Raw genomic sequence first — 23,067 nt, 5'->3', positions numbered from 1 at the left:
GGGAAGGGAAGGGAAGGGAAGGGAAGGGAAGGGAAGGGAAGAAGAGAAGAGAAAAGAGAAAAGAGAAAAGAGAAGAGAAGAGAAGAGAAGAGAAGAGAAGAGAAGAGAAGAGAAGAGAAGAGAAGAGAAGAGAAGAGAAGAGAAGAGAAGAGAAAAGAGAAGAGAAGAGAAGAGAAGAGAAAAGAGAAGAGAAGAGAAGAGAAGAGAAGAGAAGAGAAGAGAAGAGAAGAGAAGAGAAGAGAAGAGAAGAGAAGAGAAGAGAAGAGAAGAGAAGAGGAGAACCCAAAGCTGTCTCTACATAGCCAACACCAACGAAAATCTCTCCTGGTATGGAAAGCTTTAACATTTCCTAAGATCTCGCTACTGAAGTTACTAGGATGTCAAAAAGCCATAAATACAAGTTACAGAAAAGCAACTATAGAGAAGTAAGATCATTTCAGAAATAGGCAAATGACTTTTTCCAATTCCAGGAACACGTTAAATCAAGTTCATGATGTATCTACACATTATAAATATTGGAAATTATTTGTACAAAAAAAATTGCTATATTTTTCCCACATAATGCTACATTCTTTGCTGCTTTTACATTTGTTCACATACTCAAAAGTGTAGCTTAGCTGTGAAACATGTTGCTGCAATATTTGCAGAAAATACAAAACAACACGGAAACAAAAGGGGCGTTAGCTAAAATTGCTTGGACACGACATATACTCTACGTGACACATCTCCTCCATTGAAAAGTGCATCTTCAAGACTTCTGTTCTTCGAAAAGAACTTGACATATTTACCCATTTAATTTAAATGCAGCAAAGGCATAGAATCATAGAAACATTAAGGTTAGAAAAGACCTTCAAGATCATCTGGTCCAACCACCCCCTACCACCAACGTCACCAATGTCACCCACTAAACCATGTCCCTAAGCACCAGGTCCAAAATGTATGCAAAAAGATCTCAGTGACTGAATCCTACCTCAGGGAAACAAGCTAGCATAATAGGAGAACAGGACTGAAGGTATCTAAAGGGCTGCTACACAGTTTTACAGGGTGCTAGCAAGCACTTTTTCAAGCAGGCATAGAAAGGAAATGGTCAGTCTGCTGGTAACTTGTGCTTAAGAGTGGATCAAAGAACACTGAAAACATGGGAAATGGAACAAAATTTTTTATTTTTTTATTTTTATTTTTATTTTTTTCACACTGCAAAAATGCAGTGCATTTTCCCTATTGCACCTACAATTCATGAGTGTTCTTTTGGGTGTCTTCATGAGCAGCCTGTGCCCCCATTGAGCCCTCTGACCCCTCACACTAGGGACTGTGATCACAGAAAAAGCTAATGATGATAAATTCAACAACTGTTACAGGACAGGCTCCCCACCATCGTAGGAATTTCCCATCAGTGCACACACACTGTCACATCGCAGCCAAGTACCGGTGTTGACGCCTCTACCAAGTCGTGTGGGGGACGATGTCAAAGCCAGACAACTGCAGTTGTCAGTGCAGAGCCTGTTCGCTGCTCTGCTTCCAAATCTGTTGCGTGTACAAAGTCTGGGAAGTGTCAGGGGCCTAGCTGGTGGTTCAGATCTGATCAGATTTGAAAAGTGTCAGGATGCTGTATGTGTACAGATGTCAAGGGAGCCTGAAGTGAACTGAAGAAAGCTGAATGCAGCTGATGACTGCCCAGAAAAGCTGATTTTTTAATCAAGGAAGACAGTACACGTCAGTGCTGCTAGAGAACATAACGGAACTATGCAACCATCTGGATGACCTGAGGTAGGGAAACCACAAAACAGGTTTAGTGGAAGAGCAGGCTGCTATTCAAATGTAACCTGATTTCAGAAATATTATGTCATACATGAAAGCAAAAAAAAATAATAGTAGGTTTCAAAAGGCAACAAGATTCTTAACCAGTGATATATATAACACCACATCCAAAGACCACTTTTTTTTTCTTTTTTTTTCCTTTTTTTTTTTTTTTTTTTTTTTTTTCTGTTAGCCCACAGATTCACCTTGAGTTCTGCCTGTAGCTGTCAGATTTGGTTTACTGTACAACCAACCACACCACAAGTTGTATAGACCAACACATCCTTGGATGGGCTGTCACAGGCCTCAGTGACATGATGAAGACAGCAGCCTGCACAGGTAAAGCTAAGGCCATTACATTAGAAACTTTACTGTGGGCAACAATGAATTGATTGGGAAAAAAAAAAATCAGTTGGAAGGAGCCTACAGGGAAATCAGAAGAAAAAAAAATCGAACTCAGAATCCACTTTTTGCAGTCTGAGCTAGTGTTATCACAACATTAAAAAGAGAAAGAGCATCTAGGAACTAAAAAACCTCATTACTACAATATCCCCTTTCTAAGACTGAATAGCACTGTAATACTGCATTTATTTCTGCTTCTATTTTCCCTCTTAGTTTCTTAGCTATTCCAAAGCTCTGTTGGCTTATAGAGGAAATTGCACCTGAAACATATGAAATACCAGTGACATTATCTGGGTGGACACTTCAAGAACAGTGCTAGCCTCCAGGCTGTCCCATGGATCCTTCCCATTCCAGATCAAGGCCTCCTGAGAACTAAGAAAAATGCACTCTTTAATCTTCATTTAGCTATTTAAGTACTGAAAGATCAGAACTTAAAATTCCACGTCTATTTAACACTTGGTTAGTCATCATTAAGCGACTTGGCACTATCTACATTTCTGTTCATACCATCCTACTTAATCAGCAACCCTTACCACTCACTGCTTACACTCAGCCAGCCTCCTGGAACACTTCCATATATTTGTGACCTAGTGAAACACACTGCACTGAATTGGTAGTTCCCAGTTACTCACCAGCTTCTGACTCATGGCACTCAAGTGATGACACAGTTGGTGTTTCATAGACTGACAATGGGTTCTGAGATGGAAGGTAACAGGACATTATATGCAGGCAGAGAGTAGGAGGGGGCTTTAAGTTCAGTTACCTGCATAGAAATATACTGAAAATGGAAGTCCCAGCAAACCTCTTCAGTTTCCAGCCACATTGTCCTCTTTGGAGACATGAAGTATTTCAAATACAATGTTCAAACCACTAAACTATAAGCTAGCTAACACAACATTATTTCTGTAGGTGCTCTTATCCGTTTTTCGCTCAAAGCATCTGCTCTCTCCAAATAAAATATTTAGCCTAATGTTTCCTTAAGCACAATCCCTTCCATTTTTTAGCCAAAGACAGATCTTGATAATCTTCTTCAGCCCTTAGGAAATTAGAGAATATCTGTCCTTTCCTGTGGTTCTCTACCTATCTTCCAGGCTGAAGGGGCAAAAAGTAATAAATTAAGCCTAAATTTAAGCCTGAAGAGGTTTATTTTTACAAAGTGCTGAACAGATATTAATTAAGCCCATGAGCACATTGCTATTTTAGGTAAATAAGTAAAAGTGATATTCTGTAGATGGGTAGCTTTCTTGCTTAAAAACTAGGTTCCTTTAGGCAACCAGACAGTTCTCACTGAATTCAACATCAGTAAAATGTTCAGCAACTGTGCATAGAACAGTCACTTATATATGCCACTGTAATGCCATCTCAATAGGCATTTTTCAGGCACATATTGTTGAAAAGTTTGGTTTAAACATGTGCAAAGTCACACTGCAAACAAGCACCACCTGTGTAATTGATGTCTGGATTAGAGATGTCTGGAAAACTTATTCTTAAATTGTCTTTTTATCAGAAACGAATAGTTTATTAAAAACAAACAAACAAACAAACAAAAACCTCAACAACATAATTTTCTCAGGAAGGGTCAAATGCTTCATAAAAATGTCATCAGGGAGGTTTCAGAACTCCAGAGTGATATTTGTAAAGTATAGTAGTAGGATTCAGCAGTAGGATTCAGCCAGCAGCCCAGAGATATGGGCACTGCTTTCAGAGGTGGGATTCAAATCCCTGTTCTGCCTGATTTAGTTTCCATGGTCCCAGGGATTACTTTACCCCTCCCAGGTTACTGCCAATACTGGCTAACAATCTCTGTCCCTATCTAGTATCTGTATATCTAGTTCACAAAGTTCTCAGTCTGCCCTCAAAAGGATTTGCAGCTCTCCCTCCAACTCTTGTACCAATGCTTAACAAGAGGCCTCCTGCCTGCAGCAACACCCTTAAAACACCTCTACAATACCATCGTGCTCCCTTTTTGGCATGGCAGAATCACCTGCGGTGTTCATTCATGGGAGTGATATGTTTACCCCTCTTCGACCTTTGCTCCTCTCAATGTAGCTCTTCCTTGGTTGGCATTAAAAGATGCAAGGCAGCAGAATGCCAGAGCTGCTGCAGATCAGTGCTGAGGTGCTTGGACAGCATGGGGTGGCTCAGGGACTGGAACAGAGAGAGGTGCAGTAGGTCACGTTTGAGGCAGATCTGAAATGATGTATTTGGGTTATAAACAAGAATCTGTATAAAGTTTTGTTGGCAATCCTACAAAGTTGCTCTAGTCTGGAAGTCATTCCCAGTGAAGGCAGAGTGAATCACATAAAATAATTTCAGAAAGGGGAATTTATGAGGTCAATTTTATATCTACCTGCTAATTTGCTATCAGCTGTATTCAAAGACAGCTGCAAAAACAATCACAACAGGACATAAACCACTTACCTATGGTGTGTGTGTGTGTGTGTGTGTGTAAATTCTAATAATTTGATATATTCCCATTGAAAAAATCCAGCATCCAATTTTTTGTGATTGTGAATTACCCCATTCTGTGTGTGTAAATAGCATCTGTACCCTTGACAGCCAGACTTCTCTTGATGACTGACTCATTCAATGAGGTCATGATTCATTGTCAGAGGCATCACAATTCATTACCTTCATAGGATTTTTCTTGCCATTTGGTTTGTGCCAAATCACATTAATTGAGATTTCCTTACAGACAGAGCAAACTATTAACCAAAAAGGAAAGCAAACACAGGAGCCAACCCAGAAAAAGTAATACATAAATGAATCTCAGTTGCAGATAGATCACTGCTGTGCCACTAGTGCACATGCTTGTCCACTGGCATTGTGGGCACCGTGGACTATGTGAATGAGCTGAGATAAGTAAGATAGGAGCGACAGTGGATGCCTACAAACAATGTACTTCCATATCTTTTTGCCAGTCTTCATCAGCAATTCTAGAATGTTTCTCAAAGGTGTAACAAATGCCATGCAAAAAGAAACACCTCTGGCCTTTAGAGGCTGCAGTTGGCTTACTTGACAAGAAGAATTAAAGGGCATCTGCTTCCTCTTAACCCGCTCATGTTTTTTGTTTAAATTATTCATTTCAAGTCATTCTTGACTGATTCAAAGCATCTTTAAAAAAAGGTGCCCTCAGGGTGAGGAAAGGAAAATTTTTGTATATGTAATTTTTTTATTGAAGTTGTAGTTCCATATGTCACAGATAGCAGAGCAAAACCAACAAACATCAGCCTAGCTGTGCACAGTATGTCCTTTAGCACTATACAGTATGACAAAGGAGGTAAGTAAGGCTTTAGAAAAAAAGAAAAAATATTGAAGTGGTCTTATTTTGATGTTGGGTTAGATGGATTTAAAATTAGTCATCACTAACAATGCAAGACTTGATTAGCTGTATTTCTGTTCTTCTCATGCTTCCTCTGAAAGATCCCCCTATGCAAGTCTTCCCAGATTTGTGTATGCTGCCTAGCTGCAGCAAGAGTTCAGCAGCAGTCCAACATCTGACCTTCTCTAACGTAACGCAATTAAAAAAAAATCAATAAAATTGATACAGATGCAGCTTAATGAGGAGTATAAGGAGAGAAAAAAAAATGATTAGAATCCTCTTCAGGTACTATGAAACATTCAAGTGCTTCATAGGCCTCCAAAAAGCATGCTAGCCAGACTCTGCTTGCAAGGATGTGAACAAAGCAGAAGAAAAGTGTATCTGTGTATATATATATATATATACACACTTGAACAGGAGCCAGCCCTGGGGGTCTAAGTTTATTTAACAGAATGCTGTGTGTAGAAGACAAATCCTCAAATCCCATGGACTTTGAGACCAGATCGAATTAAATCAGTGCCTTTTTAGACTGACATGTGGCATACGGTCTGATCTGACTGAGGAAGACTTGACTTGGTCAGTTTCGCCTTGGAATTTAAATCTCTCCCTGCATTTCCTTCATTCCTATGCTATCCTTCTTAATCCTCCAGTACAAACTTCGCAATCTGTCTTTCTCTCCCTCTTCCCCTGGAGGTTTCTCCTACCTTGTTTTTTATTCCAGTCTTACCATGAAATACAGGATGTGCCAAATACATTGTGTCATATCATTTATATTAAATGCCATGGAAACCGACTATGGTGATTTTAAGAGCATATTTTCTAATTTGGGCTAATGACATTTGTTGCTTATTTGAGAAGACCACATACCAAACTAGCCCACTAGCCCGTTTTTTTTTTTTTGTTTTTTTTTTTTTGAACTAGAAATATGCTAATTCTCATAATGCAAATTCACAACTTGAAAGTTCTTCATATAACAAAAAAATACATAACCCAACTGAGCAGTACTGACTGAGGACCACTTCATTAACTGCTGAGTATGGGCAGAGCTTCATTGAAATCAGTGGGGCTACGTGCACTAGATAAGGCTCTGCCTCTCTTTCAAAGCAAAGAATTTCAGCCCCAGTTCAGCACAGTACTTAGGGAATATGCCTAATTTTAGCAGCATGAGTAAGTCCAGCTGAGATGAAGAAACCACTTGTGTGTCTGCACCTCTTTCTGAGTTAAATAACTCAGGGCAGTGGAGGATATTTTGCATATTAGACTTCATTGCCTATGCTGAAATGGAACTGCCGGTGTGGTACAACATACAGTAAATAAACAACCAAGCCTAACAACTATCTTAATAATGAAGAAAAGATTCATTTTACTTTTAAGACACTTGTATTAAATGCTAACATACAGGTCTTACATATGAGCCAGATGTCCCACAGCTGATGGGAGTTAGTCAATGCAATCACTGGAGTCCAAAGAGTGGTTTGCCTGATCAGTCATCGTATGGGTACTCTGAGGTGAGCTGAACCTCTCTCCAAAAACACTGATGGGTAGCACAACTCAATCGCCTCAATACAGATCAGTATCTTTTGCTGATGCAAATGTATGTGTCTTAACCTGGCGCTGAATCCCACCCTGACTGTCTCAGCTGATTATATGATTTAATGTAAGATCCTAATTCACGGAATACTGTGGTATCTCCCAGACATTTTTCTAAATTTCATCTTTCAGAAAACATCTTCCCTGCTACCACATCTCTCTTCTTTTGTTTCAGGCAATTGCTGTCAGACACCTGGCAGTTGCTTCCATACATGATTCTGAACATGAGCACAGAAATAGAATTTCAGCCAGCACCTTGTGACAAGGCAAAAGACCATCACGCTTTAAATCCCTATGGGGATGCTGACCTACAAACATCTATCATAAAACATTTATTGATCAATATACTGATCAGTAAACTGACCTGATTTAAAAAGTTGTCTTCTGTTGAGCATGCTTTAATAGTTGGTTGCAAACATTTTATCTGTGAAAGTCAAGCAATACTGGCCATTTTTGCATATACACCCCATATGGTGTATCTTCTGTCTTTTGCAAAGTCCACGTTTTAGAATCAGTGTGTCCAGGGAGATTGGTTTTCTGTGTTCATCTACTATCTGAAGTTCATACCGAACACTTCTGCCATTACTCCACAAATTGTTAAAATGGAAAATTTGGTTAGATATAAGGAAATATTTGATATTTGAAACTCAACTGCACAAGGCCCTGAGCAACCTCATCTAAATTGGTCCTTATTTGAGAGGGGGTTGGATAGTGTCCAGAGGTCCCTTGCAAATTATTCTATGGTTCCATGATTTTTTTAAAGACCTAATTTTCTAGAACTCTCTCAAAACAAAAATGAAGTATATGAACTTTAAGTGAATTTTGAAATGAATTGTCAGAAGTTATTTAATATTTACTACACTTGCATGTTGAATAGTCTGCCCTAATGGCATTTACTGATGTTTAGCTAGCCCGTCTTATTCTGCACCTAGTAGAAGCTTAATCAGCTTCAATTCTGAACTCTATGCTTGCTACATTTGAGTCTTGCCATTGAAAATGACCACAGCACACTTGATGTTAATTCACCCATATCCTTTCAAATCCATCCTTCTTTTATATTCTACTTGACAACAGTGAAAAATGTGCTATTAAATTGATACTATAGCTTCATTTTATTAAATTATTAGGTTTCTACTCAGCACATCCTGGAAAAATAAATGGTGGTGTGCCTGGGTAAAGTGCATACGTTTACATTTTGGCTAATGTATTTCTAGCTAGGCTCCACCTAACCCTCTTTATGCAATTCACTCCACTAAACAATGTTGACTAAAGATTTTCAAGCTTGCCCAGTACAAAAGAAGATTTTGTATTCTTTGGCTAAGAAGAGTTAAGAATTGGGACAGCAGTAGGAACTATGGCTCAGAACTAATGGGTGACAGCATAGACAAGTCACGGAACACAAGAATGGGATGCATTTGTCTAACACCTTGTCAAACGCTAAAGCAGCATTCATCTTTCAATTTTCTAGCAAAATGCACACAGCTGAAGTCACATTTACTGCCATTGCTTGGGTGTCCTTATAAGCTCTATGTGCTTGTTTCCTCTTCTATTTAAGGGGCTTCATTCATGTCAGAGTGGTGCCCTGCATTCTCTGTGCTGAAGGATACTACCCATAAAACATACCTTCAGGTCAGACACATCTCTGTAGCACTGCTCAGAACGAGTGTGATCAGACAGCTGAACATTCCAGAAACATGGAAGCTGGTAGACAAGGAAGGGATTTTGCTTGATGACTGCATTGAAGATATCCTAGCAGACAGAAAGAGAGAAACAGTTGGGTACGTTGTTTCTACAGTGGGGTGATGTCAGCCCCTCTGAACTGACTGTCCTTCTCCCCCTCAAGGCAGAAATGCAAATAGTTATGCAAGCTGAACTTTGTAAACTCTGCTTCACAATTCTGTTTCCAGGAAAGGTTATCAGTCTAAGGAGTGATGGGTAGATCTGAACTAGAGGAACATGCTCTCTCTTGACACAAAGAGCTAATGGTCTCCAGCAAAGTTTTAAAATACAAGTACCTTGTAGAGCAGGCGGGAGACATGGTTTCTCTTCTAGTCACCAGGGAGAGTAATATGCCAAAAAGGTCAAAATGACTGCTGTTAGTAAGTACTGCATCACTTCTCAATAAAGGGCATGAAATGGAAGTAACAAGAATCATTTTGATGAACTTCAGTAGCTTTGGATCAGCCTGCAAGGATACATCTCTATGTGTACAGTAAGCACCATGGCCTACTTAGTAGTGACTGATCATGAGCCACATGTAGCTCAGGAGCAGTAGAAATATCTAAATATGATGCTGCATTGAGTTAATATACTCAAGCTGCTGAGCACAACTTTTTGGTTCAGGTCCAGTAAGTACTACATTAACAGGGCTTCTGCATTTAAAATGGAGAGTTGGCTGGAATCACAGAGAGTAATTAAGCATTTCTGTGCATAGGCACGCTACTTCTTTTCTCAGCCTCAGTTTCTCATCTGTGGCAGGGAGACAGCAGCAATTCTGTCTTCATGGGGGTGTTGTGGCCAGGCATACATTAAAGACTCATGGGACTTATCTGCCAGAAACAGTAAAGAAACATCTCGAGACCTTTAGAACCACAATCGGCTAAGACAAAACAGTAGGAAAAGATATAGTATGTCTGGACTTCAAATGTCTGGAGGGTTTTATATTAAAGAAAGAAGAAAAAGTTAAAGCTTGAAAATGCCAGTTGTCCATTTATGAATCATTGGTGCATAGGAAGTAAAAATGTCAGTGTAGTAAGAGAAACCTTATGAGTAGATCTCTATTCCTCTCTTCTACCCCTTCCCTGGCACAACAATTCAACAAATGGTGACTGCAGGCACAAAATTTTTCTCTCCTCTTCCCATACCTCATCCCCTTTCCCCTTCTTACCATCAACAATCCAAGGAGTAGCAGTTATGCTCTCACCCTGCAGTGTCCTACTCACCTGGTCAGCCAGTGAAGTGGACAGCATGCTCATTAACTCCCGCTCGGCTGTGAGTCTCCACATCTGCTCCCATTTCATCTTCCGTAACTTATCGAGAAGCAGCAAGATAACCCCTGAAGGAAAACAGTGCAGGGAACAAGAGAGGATGTGATACCATCTTCCAGTCAAGGCCCTTCCCATCTGTGTGCTGACTCATGGCAGTTGAAACAAAGACATAAACAGGGATCTACAGACTACAGGCCTTACCCTATGCTAACACAGGACTAAAAAACCATCAGGTTTCACTACACCACTAAGAAAAAAGTTTTCATGAATCCTTGAGGCTACAGAGAAGAAATGGTATATATGCAAATGCTAGGTCATGCAGACTCTTGCAAGAAGGATAAAGTAGCCAAAGAGAAATGGAACTGGAAGGAAGAGGACTGAGAGAAGGATGTTGTATTTCTAGCTGACTATTTGGTAATTGCTAAAGCCTGATTTCATTATGACATAATTAGCATTGGGATTGTTCCTGACAAAATGAACCTGTATTGGTGATTCATACGGTGAACATTAACTTCATGCTAGCTTTATCATTCCAAAAAGAATTAGGCAACATCACACAAGTAAAAAAGAAAGAACTTCCTATCAGTCAAAGCAATCCTCCTCGCTTCTTGTTCTGAGAAGCTACAGATTTGAAGAGGGTATTCTGTCAGGTCACTGTGTGACAGGGAAAAGGTAGAGTAGAGACAATTCTGATCTATCTAGTATGAGCTCACTTCTGCCATCTTCATACTGACCAGAGACCTGCTGTATTTACACTGACCAGAGATCTGCTTCTTGCAAAATCCTGCTGTTTAAATGAGTTTCTACCTGGCCTGAAACCGAGATTATGCTGAGATGAGTAGAATTTTGTCACTCATACACAACATTTTACTCGATGCATGTGGGGTGAAATATGACCCTTAATACTTTTTGCATAGGATGCAATACGTACTGTGAAGGATGAAGCCACAGCCCTTACTCCTCCTAGTAAGTTGTTAGTCACCCGCCATCTGATTACAATCCCTTAAACCTTTCTGAATAACAGCTTATCATGGTAAACATTGCCTGTTACATGTTAATCTTTGAGAGTGCTTGTCATTAAGGCAGAGAGTGTTCATAGAGCAGGATCCTCAGATTGGAAAGTTACACCTGAAGGGGGAAAAGGGATAGCTCAACATGCATTCGAGCTAGCTCAGTTGGCTTTTGTTTGGATGGAATCCCTTGTGGGGAAGAAGGGAAAATAGCAGAAGCAATGAAGCTGGACTGAAGCATTGGCAAAATCTTTCCTGCAAGGTCTTAGAAAATCTTACTTGAAAAATTAATTCAGAAAGACTTAGGTAAGAGCACTGTCATGGGGAATGAACACGAGCTGAAGGACCACAGAGAAAGAGTAATGATAAACAGCAGCCTAGCAGGTTGACAGGAAGCACCTAGTAGGAGTGATGATAGGTTTTGTGCTGTTCCCCATCTCCTTTAGTGGAAGGGAGAGTGAATGGAATAGTAATGACATCTGCAAGTGATGTGAAACCAGTGGTCTTCCAAAAGATCATGACAACTGTAGAGAAACGTGGACAGCTACACAGAAGAGTATAAGATGCCAAAAAGCAGGCACTGGGAAAAGCTGCCCAAGGGAATCTAAGATGGTAAAACTAAAAGTGATGAGAATGAGAAAGGAAATGTAGCCTGAATATTTAGGAAAAAATCTCCTAAATTCTTTGTGGTGGCATAACCAAAAAATGGCAGATAAAATGCATTACTTTATGAGTTTTTAAAAATTAGATTACTCAAAGATTAGTAAATACACATGGAACGATCCAGCACTGGTTGGGATGGAACAAAGGAGGTTCCAGGTCATTTCTATCTTCAGTTTCTACAACATGGCAAATTCCTTTCTAATAAAGCCCACTACTGCCATGAATAAAAAGAAAACCTCTTCTGGCATTGAATTTTGTGGCTTTTTTTAGTTCTGTTTCCTATTCAGTCCATCTGGTTACCAAGGATGCTGGAACCTGTGCTGGAGGGATCCCCTTTCATCTTCAGTCAACCCTTCTGCTTCCAGCTGTTGGATTGGAAAGGGACACATCATCACAACATGCTGTAATGCATTTTTGCCAATGTGTTTGTCTCCTGTCCAGTATAACTGAAGCCTATTTGGAATGTGTAGTATGCATGCGTTAGCTTCTAAGAAGGCCACTGTGCATTGTCTGAAATTCTAGACCAATGTGAAGCAGATTCCTTGCATTGCAGCAATAAAATAAGTGGGATAAGCTCCACTCTGGCAGTGTTTTTTTTTTTTTTTTTTTTTTTTTTTTCCAGTTGGCAAGAACTGTCAGCTTTGTTTCAACAGTGAAGTACAGCAAAGAAAACTCTTTATTAAGGAAAATAAAGAACAACTGTAAGATTCAGTTAACTCAAATATAATAGTTTTTGTATTTTATGGAAAATAAAACATTTTTTGTTAAGATTTTTTTTCTTAACTTCCTTAAACCTCCAATCTGAAGAGCTAAAGGGGAAATGTTTTAGTATATGCAGTATACTTTTTTTTTTTTTTTTGTCTTCCACTCCTATTCTAGCAGCAGATTATGGTGTTGCAGCTAAAGAGATTATGCTGTCCTGAGGGGCTATCACAGTAGCAGCTGAGAGAATAAGAGGCAGATGGGGTGGTAAAACTGGAATACATGTAATAGGGGATGTACTAAATTATTATGCAATTTTGGCTATTGAAAATATTCACAAGCTTTAAATGCTCCATTGCCAAGACTGATTTGGATGTGATTTCTATTTTAATTCACCTAACAGTTTGGCTTTAACACCTTTGTACAGTCTCTATTCAGGGCTTCTCACACTGTGGAATTCTAATTTATTGCTGCTGTAAAAATAACTACAGGAGGATATTTATAGCAATTTTAAATATTTACTTATTAGTATTGGTGAGAATAAGAGATTTCTACTAAGAGGAAATTTAATACTATTCACCCAATTAGTGAGTATTATTTACTGCAAAAGCAAAGCAAAAGCACGTGTGTTCGAAATTTTTAAATTGTTCATGCAAAGGAAAAGTACCTTTTCTTTGGAAGTGAGAATTTTGTTTTTACTTCTATATTGTTCTGTTACCAAAAGCAAACACAGCAAATGAACTAACTCTAATCTGTGCAATTAGTGTGCGAGCAGTGTCTGAAACACGGAAAGGGAAATATCTGCCTCAGGAGCCCCTGCCTTGAGAGTCAAATTGACTCAAATCTCAGACTAAATTCAAGTTGACTTGCAGCTGAATGTAAGGGAAAAAGGGACTTATGCTGGGCTGCTGTGCTGGGGGAGGAAGAGCCTGGAGAAAAAAAAAAAAAATCAAAGGAATATTTTATGAACATCTGGCCCCAGGCAGTGGGACATCTCATATTTGATGAGTGCAGCATTTTACTGCCCTAACCTACCTGAGGAAAGCAAAGGGAAAGCTTGGCAAGAAATAAACAGAAAGAGAAAAGTGGCAATCCAAATGTCTCACAACTATTAAACTATGATTGGCCATAGAACACCCTGTTTTCCTTATTGTGAGGAGACAGTTCAGGCATATGCAGAGATGCAAATATCTTGAAGAGAAAAAAAGAAAACAAGAAAAAAAAAAGCTTTACAACTAAACACGTGGAACACATCCACAGTCCAATTTTCACTTGAATGGCATTTTCTCCCCTAGCTTGATGAGACTTTGTTTGAACTACCAAAATTTGACAGCTTCTGAATTGCTAGAACAAACAAACAAAAAATGGAGTTTCTCCAAAAAGGTAATTTCAGGACACATGCACACATACATACCCCAGAAAAAAAGGCGGGGGGGGCGGGGGGAATTTGGTGAATAGGTTGGACACAACAGGGAAAAAAACCTGCATGAACAGACTTTACATTTCAGTTTGGACATACTGATTTTTTTGTTTGTTTGTTTGTAACATTTTAAAAAATAACTTATTCTAAAACAATATTTTTCTCTTGAAAAGTGATATGGATTAAAAATCTTGTTGAAAGTGGTTTCATGAAATGAAAAGGAAGATGAAGGGTTTATTGTGGGTCTAACCAAAGCTTTGGTATCAATTTTTTGTTCTTTTCCATTTTTTTTAAATTCCATCAGAATCAAAGTTTTTGCGTTTCCAATGCTTCAACTATACAATGGTTTCAGTAGGTGCTTCAAGCCATCTCAGCAAAAGTCTTTTTTTGTTTGTATGTTTGTTAATCCGCTCCAGAATAAAATATTTCATTTTGCTTTTCCAAATAGTAAATTGAAAGTTTTCTGCAACATCAGCAATATCCCTGGGAGTGCTATCAAGCAGCCTCACCTCTCGCTTCAGGAACACAGACTATGGCTTTTTCTGAAATTCACAGAGGAATTTATAGTAGAGTAGGAAGTAATAAACGACATTTTAACATAGAACAGAATCACTTACAGAAGCTACAGTGAAACTGAACAAGCTTTCAAACTCAATCAATTTATTAGAATGACCATTTTAAGGTGGCTGAAAAAATCCTCAGTGCTGAGGGGAAGGGGGAAGAGTGTAGCTACTCTTAGAAGCCATTATCTGTAAGCACTGCCTTGCCCTTTTCTTTCAGGTGGAACAGGATGCTTTAGTGAGCTACTTATGCAATTCCACATTATGTGAGCAGCATCGCAGAGCCTGTCATTGTAAGAGTTTTAAAATTCTTCTTGCAACTGAGACTAAACAGTGAACCATCTAGATAGCAAGCAGACACCACTACAAAACCTGGAAAGACAGGCAGGACACAGTTTAAAATATATTATAAAGCAACAGTGAGTTTTAAAATAATTACTGGGATTTTACAACACCTAACCAGCATACCAAAGACCATACATCAAGCCAGTGAGTTTTAGATGCTGTAAGAAATAACGTTAGCTAGGGCTGACATTATGGAAATAATCCAGAGATTTAAGGCAGTACAAACAACAGCAAGCTGCCATGCATTATGTAACATGTTTGGCACCACAAAGTTCAACTTTACGTGATGTGGAAGGGGTTTGTAGTTGTGCTAACCCAGGAGAAGTGCCATGATAGCACCAACTGCTTAGTAATCCTGGAAGTATTTATGCTTTTTTAATCCCTGAAATCAGTGGAAGTGGTCACACCACATAATGGTAGTAAACTAACTATGCCTTTGCTGGATCAGGGCCCAAATTACCAGTTTTGCTAAGGGTGGAATTTTCAATCAGCTGGGTCACAGCTCCACACCACTCTACTTTTCAGCCACATACCACGCATAAACAGAAAAACACAAGTATGTGTCTGTTAGGGATTAGAAAATGAAATTCAAGCAGCAATTCCACAAAACCACACATTTCTGCCAAGAGACATCGCAACAGTAACGGTACACATTTCTAAATCTCCATTTTAAGTCTTTGTTTGGATGAAAATCACTGCATGGAAGTAAGTGTGCAAGATGGAAAAAATGATTTATTTTACTTTATTTCTATAACATCTATCTAACTATTGCTTATAATTTGAGTAGCCATAATGGAACCACAGCTTATGTCTGTAGCTTTTAACACTATGGCCAAAGGGCTGTCATTCTAACAGAATTTTGTGGTATCCTGATCCTTTATTTAATATGCACTTACATATATCAGCCTTATTTTAAAAAAAAAGCCTTTAATGACACAGGATTTCTAATAAAAACTTGCAGCGATGCACAAGGTGTTAATTGAGAATAAATGATGACTCCACACTTGAACTTTTCCCTCAGAAAACAGAACAGGGCTGAGAAGCTGTTTTGAAATGGAAAGTGGGCATCCCTCTGGGCTTGGTGACAGAATGCAATAGCCCTTGTTTTCTCAGCACAAATATTGAAAGCGAAGCTGTGATAGAGTGCATTTGGAAATTTAGTGCACTCACTCTGTTGGGAGCCTGATTCCTCTTGAAGCATTACAGACATTTTGTTTATGCTTCCTGATGACCACTGAATGAAATGCAATACCTCTCTTTTTTTTTGTTTGTTTTGCTTTGTTCTCTTCTTCCAAAGTATGCTGCTTCTCCTTAGGCAGAAGGAAGATGTGGGGTATACTGGAGCACGATTCTGTCCTCATACAGAGACACTGACTGTAGCTCTGAACTTCCTGGTTCTCTAAATGTTTTCGTATTGTTGAGGTGCCATTATTTCTGAGTAATTTGATAAAACCACATATTCTTCGTAAACCCATCTTCTCTTTAATGACTTCTATTTCTGGGGGAATTTCTGCAGCTTTCTGCAAGTCTCAAAGACTTCTACAGAATAAACTTCCTTGATTCAGGATTCTAAAGGGTCTATACAAGAGGAGATATGAGCCATAAGGCTTCTAGGATGTCTACAAGACAGGTAATGTCTTCCCTTCCTATCTTCCAGAGTGCTATGAAGAGAAGTAACAATGCTACTGGTCTCTTAGAGGTCAGCAAAGAAAAACTGTCTCCAGTCCTGAAGGATTTGGCCTTCTCTTGCATAACTCCAATGCAGTGCAAAGTCATAAAAATGCAATTTCTAAATTGCTGATCATCTCTTCCTAAATTCTATCCTGGAAAACAAACCTGTCAAAAGGACAAATATTAGCAAAATCAAAAAGGGAAGTAAGAGCTCTTCCCAGTTGCTCTGCCAGATTTGGGCTTCACAGAAGACATTAACTGTGGTAACCTTTCTTGGTTCCCTGTGTTTTCTGAACCGCATGCAAAGAGTGGTAGGAGATGACAACCATCTGTAACGAAGATTCTTACATGGGCTTGGAGAAGCTCCTCAGTTTTCTTATAGCCTTTGCACTCCACAGCCCTTGTGAGGGTGCTGAGATTACATTATAAAGGCAGTGAAAAGCAAAAATGCCAGCGACTTCTCAGTTGGTAAGCATGAGAGATGGTCTCAAATAAGAAAGAAAAACAAAACAAAACAAAAAATCATTAAATTCAAATCTGAAAGATGATTGGGAAAGTTTTTGTTCAGAAAAAAATCCATAAGCTGTAAATCTCAGTTAACACGTTGTAACTGCAGATGAGCCAAGGGAACGAGGAAGGTTTCAGCTTCTCCATGCTGTAGCAGAAGGGCAATGATCAATCTGAATGTAGCAGAGGAAAGCTGTCTCAAGTATGTAGGCATCTCACGTCACTGCCACACAGAAGAAGCACCAAACAGCTACTCAGTGTGTATCTCTGCACGTCTGGGGTCATAATGGAGGTGCCAAAAGTTGACTCTAAGAGCAAGATGGTCAGGTACATACCTTATGATAAAGCACTTTGAATTGTGAGACTTAAAAAAAAATTTACGCGGGGAAGATGTACATTTTTTTTTTTAACCAAGTTTTAAAGAATCTTCTCTCTCTCCAATACTAAAAATACAGTAAGCTCTTACACGGCAAACCACCTGTGCTTTCATTTGCTTGGGTGTTTAGGTGACTTTAATCAAGAGGAAAAAAGTCCTGGTTAAGTACATATTTAAGTGATAAAGTCAGAAAGTATAAGCCTTAGCTGTTGCAAAATAGAGGCCACAGGATTTTTCAAAATCAATTTGTGCTTTAACTAGAGCATAACTTCTAGAAAAACAGTCTTGAATTAAAATTTCCAACAATGGATAATCTATCACAAACTTTGCTAACTTATTTCAATGCATAATTACCCTAATGAAAGATGTATTCCTGATTTCTGATTTGTACAGGTCTTCAGACTTGCAGCCATTTGATCTTGCTGAACCTTCGCTAAATTGGCAAGCCCTGTATTAACACGTCACTTTCTCCTGCAGATACTTATAAGCTATGGTCTAGCTATCCCTTGACCCTCTCTGAGAAAAGCTCCTGGAGTCACTTTTCTCAACTTTATAGAAAGTTTTGCATTATTTTCTTTGAAGTTTGTTAGTTTATAAGTACCCTTCTTTGACCTGTGGAGATTAGATGTGGACAAGTGGCTAAATCTACCTTTTAAAATACATTCACTCCAAGAAGAGATCCCTAGCTCCCAGATCAAAGACTATGGAGAGCTTGAACAAACACCTGTTCAGGCTCTTGCTCTTTCTTCAGCAGGCTGGCCACATTCATACTGCATAGTCCTGTCTTTGAGGACCTAGTATTCCTTCAGTTTTTAGACATAACAGTTATTTTGTGTTTGCATTTCTCAGTGTCCCACATAACATGAGAACTGTGTTACAGTCCTCTAGATTGGAGAGTTTTTAGCATTGAACTGAGGGTCTATGTTGTGTGCATTGGAGAGTGTCATCAGGGCATTTGGGAGCACTTGGGAGTGCAAAATCTCCTGATGCAGCATTGAAGAACTGGAAGGAGGAGACAAATGCAGTGTAGTCGCATCCACACTACCTTCCAGATATATTCCCCAGAGAGAACTATCACCAAATTATGCTCAATACTTTTTTTTTTTTTTTTTTTTTTTTTTTTTTCCCCTAAAGGAAGCCAGGTTGCTGCCTAAGAGAGATAGGGTGCCAGCTAATTTCTCTGCCCTGTAGATGATCAGGGAGCTAAGATTTAAGAGTGAACTAGGGAGTTAAATTATCTGGCAGTGTAGACATCCAGTATGTCAGGAGCAAAAGGCCTACACCAAATATGACAACAAAATATCAACTGTACTCATACTTCAAACGTTCTTGTTCATACATCTGATGATCACACAAAGTACTTTGCACACAAAGACAACTGTATTAAACCTGGAACTTATGTTTAGCTGATTACCCATCCTGGACTGATTCTCATGTATTTCTCCATTGTTTGTCTCCATTTTTTATGAGTAACTACACTTTGTGTGAGCTGTTCTGAAGACGAATCACAGGATAGTACAGATGGAACAGGGTTACTATGTTGTTGCATTTGTTCTCCCATGTGCATGCATGTTTGGAAGGGATCACACAGAAAGCTTATTTCCATGCGTAAAAACTGAAGAAGTTTGCTAGGATTTGCTGAGCATTTGCCCTGATGAAAACAAGAACATCTTCCAAAACTTATCTATCTTGGACTGTGCACCACAGAATCACCCACCTTTAAAAGAAAAATAATCTGTTTCTTTATCCTCAACTCCTGTAAATCAGCTTAAGTCTATTTAACTCAGGAGTCAGGCATTTATATCAGATATAGACCTTATCCATGATGCTTATCCATGTTTTTTTTTTTTTTTCTTCCTCAGTATGCAGCAAAAGTGAAACTTTACAAGGAACATTGCTTTAATTTTGTTTGTTTGTTTTGATCTTCTCAAAAGCATCATATTTAACCTGGGCTGAGGCGTCAAAAATTTTAGCAAGTTTCCACTTTGGATATGACAAGAGGAAAAATGCACCCTGCACAAGTGATAAGTGTCTTGTCTTGCTTCTACTATTAATGCTATTCCACAAGCCTAATTGTAGGGGTGGACACAATGACTAAGAACCACTCACACGTTTTCTTGGTCAGGTGCTCTGAGCAACAGAAGAAATGTGGCTCATGGATCTAATAGCCTCTCAGGTATTTCCTTATAGTTACATGACAAATAATTTGGGGCTTTGCATTCAGAAGCAACCAGACTTTTATTTATTTATTTATTTATTTTTATTTCTCTTAATGGACAGTTCATTGACTGGATTAGGTTCAGGATGAATAAAATGTCCTAAGAAGTGGATTAGGGGAAAGAAAGCAGCACAGAATGAACATGCTGATAAGATTAAACAGCATTTTTGAAAACAAAAAAAAGGAAACACAATGTACTTTATGCAATGGTTTCACCTAGAGGTCAGCTGCAGGTCAATGCTTCCTCCACAACCATTTCTCTTCTAATAGGAGAGCGGTGGGATTAGGGTCACAACAAAGACACAGCAATGCATTTGTTTAAGGAGAAAATGTATGTGGAGCTTTTTACCGTGCTCACAGACAAAGTGGTGAAGTACAGTTTGCATAGGTGGACTACTAGGCGAGCAGAAAGTAAGTTGGACTGCCAATTTCAAAGGGCTGTGTTCAGCAATAAAACATTCAGGTGGTGGCCAGTTGCAAGTAGCATTCCACATGAGGTGAAACTGGGGCTGATACTGTTCAACTTCTTGTTTAAAGAGCTAGAGATAAGGTAGAGTGCAACTTTAGCAGCATCACACATTGAGACCAAACTGGGGGCAGTGGTCTATACCCTGGGGACAGGGCTGCTCCTCAGAGGGACCTTGAGAGGCTGGACAAGTGGGCTAAGCTAAAGTTTATAGAGTTCAACAAAAAGTCCTGTATGGGACTATTTCTGAATGGACAGCATGGACGGGGGGGCAACTGGATAGGAAGAAGCTTTGCAGAAGTCCTAAGGGTCTTGATGGACACTAAGTTAAACATGAGCCAGCAGGGTGACCTTGTGGCAAAGGCAACCAACCACATCCTGGGCTATTTTAGCAAGAATGTAGAGAGCAGGTCAATGGAAGTGATTACCACTCTTTATTCAGCGCTTGTAGGACCATCACATCTGAAGTACTCTTTTGGATTCTGCAATCAAATAAAGATACACACATGTTGGAGTGGGTCCAGCTGTGAACAACTGAAATGGTCAGGAGTCTGGAGTACGTGATGTATGAGGAGAGGCTGAAGGAAGTGGGCTTGTTCAGCCTGCAGAAGAGAAGGCTAAGGGGAGATTTTATTATTGTCTACAAACTACTTATTGGAACCAAACTCTTCTAAGAGATGCACAGAAACAGGACGAGGGGCAACTGACACAAATTGCAGCAATGGAATTTCCGATGATCTATTAGGAAAAAAAATGTTGATTTTTCACTTTTCACACCTTGACAGTACTCAAATACATTAATAAGCTGTCTTGAAAGGTTGTGGAAATTCCATCCGTAACAATATTAAAAACTCAAACTGGAAAGGCACTGAGAAACCTGAGTTAGCTTTTGGTGGGAAAAAAGACCAGAAGATTTCTAGAGATCCTTTCTCACCTAAATTGCCCATGATTCTAGGATCCTACTTGGGAAAGCTTCTCTTTTCACCTCTTCAGCTAAGGCCTTGAATACAATAGCGTAGAAATCTATTGCAGGGCTTTTGTCTTCCCCTCAGCCTAGCTTGACACAGACAAGTGGAAGAGAGATAAGTTGAGGAGCTACAGCAAGAACAGTTAAAGCTAGAATGTGGCTGACCATAGAAGGACAATGAGGAAAAAAAAGTGAGCTGCAGCTGCTTTTGAGCTCTTAGTGTCAACTCAATTTTGCAGACTCTTCTTTCTTCAGTCTTCAGACTCTTCTCTCTTCAGTCTACAACTTCCTCATAAGGGGGTGTCGAGAGACAGGAGACCTTTTCTCCATTAACACCAGTGACAGGACCCGCGGGAACGGGGTTAAGCTGAGGCAGGGGAAATTTAGGCTTGACATCAGGAGGGGGTTCTTCACAGAGAGGGTGGTTGCGCACTGGAACAGGCTCCCCAGGGAAGTTGTCACTGCACCGAGCCTGTCTGAATTTAAGAAGAGATTGGACTGTGCACTTAGTCACATGGTCTGAACTTTTGGGTAGACCTGTGCGGTGTCAAGAGTTGGACTTGATGATCCTTAAGGGTCCCTTCCAACTCAGGATATTCTATGATTCTATGATTCTATGATTCCTAGAATATCTCCAACTCAAATAGTATAAACCTCTTGATTTCCTCACATACTGAAGACTGTTTTTAAAAAGCAAGGATCTGTCCTGAACCTAGCTTGCTGGTTAAAGCACAGTAATTTCTGTAGCCTGTAGCAGCTAAGAGAGTGATCTGACTATGACCACATTCAAGTATATTTTTGTTGGCACTCTCTGCACAAGGGTGTAGAAACACATCTGTGTAGAAAGCCATCTTAAGTCACTCTGACTATCTGTGACAGATACTACACTACCCATTAAAAATCCAAAGACGGAGACCAACAGTAACACCTCTGTCTTTGCTTTGAGACTTTGGCTAAAACCTCTGTTTCTGCATCTACGAAAAGAAATGTCTTTACACAATCACCTTTATGAGAACAATGAGAAGCTGGAAAGTGAACTTGCACTTCAGAAGAAAAAGTACTGGTCTTACTATTACTGTGCATTTGTCTGGGGTTCTGCTGACATATAACAGAAGTTTTTGTTCTCCGTTTAGGCACCTGGATGCCTCTACCAAGCTTTTATGTGCAAATCTTTCATCTAAATTTAACCTGCTAATGATGGTCCAACTACAATAAAGAAAGGGCATTTCAGAGTGCTGGACAACATAATTGCTCATCAAGTTACGTATGTCCACATAAAGAACTGTCTCTATCAAACTAAAAATACCACACTTCAAAACGATTCTTCAAATCATTAGATTGCAATAGTACACATATATGTCCTATTTACATACATTACCTGGAGATATACACTATGAACTCAGGCTAGACCAGTAAAAATCCCCCAAAGTGGATGATTTAATCACCTGAAAGGATATACTTTTTATTTATTTCAGCACAATGGAAACTGGAATGTGGTATAGACAGTATGAATGCTGTTATTTCTTTAACACAGGTTTCTTAGGAGATGAAAGTTGTCGCTGTTTCAAACAAAGGTGTTTTAAAAAAAGGCAGTTACCGCATGGCCTGATAGATTCAATTGCCAAGGAGCAGGGCATGTATCTCAGAGAATGCAATGAACAGAAGACTAATTCAGTCACAGCAATGCCATTATTACGTGGATAGGCCTCTCAAACAAGAGACACCATTTTTCAAAATCAAATACATATTGACCCGCATTTCAGAAATGTCAAGCGTGCTGTAAACAAGTTCTCAGGACATCACATGCTTTAGAAACCGTGTTAGAAAGACTAGAAAGGAAGCTATTCTTTGAGGGTAGCCAGCTTTTAGATAGCTTATTTTCAAGTGGAAACTACAGACTATAGCCAACACTGATACGGGGATGTGGTCTTCAGAAGCATAATTGTCATTTTAGCTTCCCACCATTGACAGAAACAGACTGAGCTCTCCTGTTGCACCTAAAATCAACAATGTGTTGTTACCTCTTCAACTACTATCTGTATAATGTGTATGATACCTGTACCC

The 23,067-nt window shown here is 39.3% G+C and overlaps 1 protein-coding gene across 1 annotated transcript in view; it reads right to left on the bottom strand.

The window, feature by feature from the left end:
• The window catches only part of LARGE1 (LARGE xylosyl- and glucuronyltransferase 1), a 282,149-nt gene that overhangs the window by 38,020 nt on the left and 221,062 nt on the right, over window positions 1–23,067 (bottom strand). The window contains exons 9-10 of the mRNA XM_035340539.1: window positions 10,054–10,166; window positions 8,735–8,860 (exon numbers count right to left, since the gene is read on the bottom strand). Coding sequence (XP_035196430.1) covers window positions 8,735–8,860; window positions 10,054–10,166 — 239 coding nt within the window. The remainder of the gene's footprint in view (window positions 1–8,734; window positions 8,861–10,053; window positions 10,167–23,067) is intronic.

Source organism: Oxyura jamaicensis, chromosome 1, assembly GCF_011077185.1.
Source record: "Oxyura jamaicensis isolate SHBP4307 breed ruddy duck chromosome 1, BPBGC_Ojam_1.0, whole genome shotgun sequence".
In the NCBI taxonomy this organism is placed as follows: Eukaryota; Metazoa; Chordata; class Aves; order Anseriformes; family Anatidae; genus Oxyura; species Oxyura jamaicensis.
This window is presented reverse-complemented; position numbering and strand designations above follow the sequence as displayed.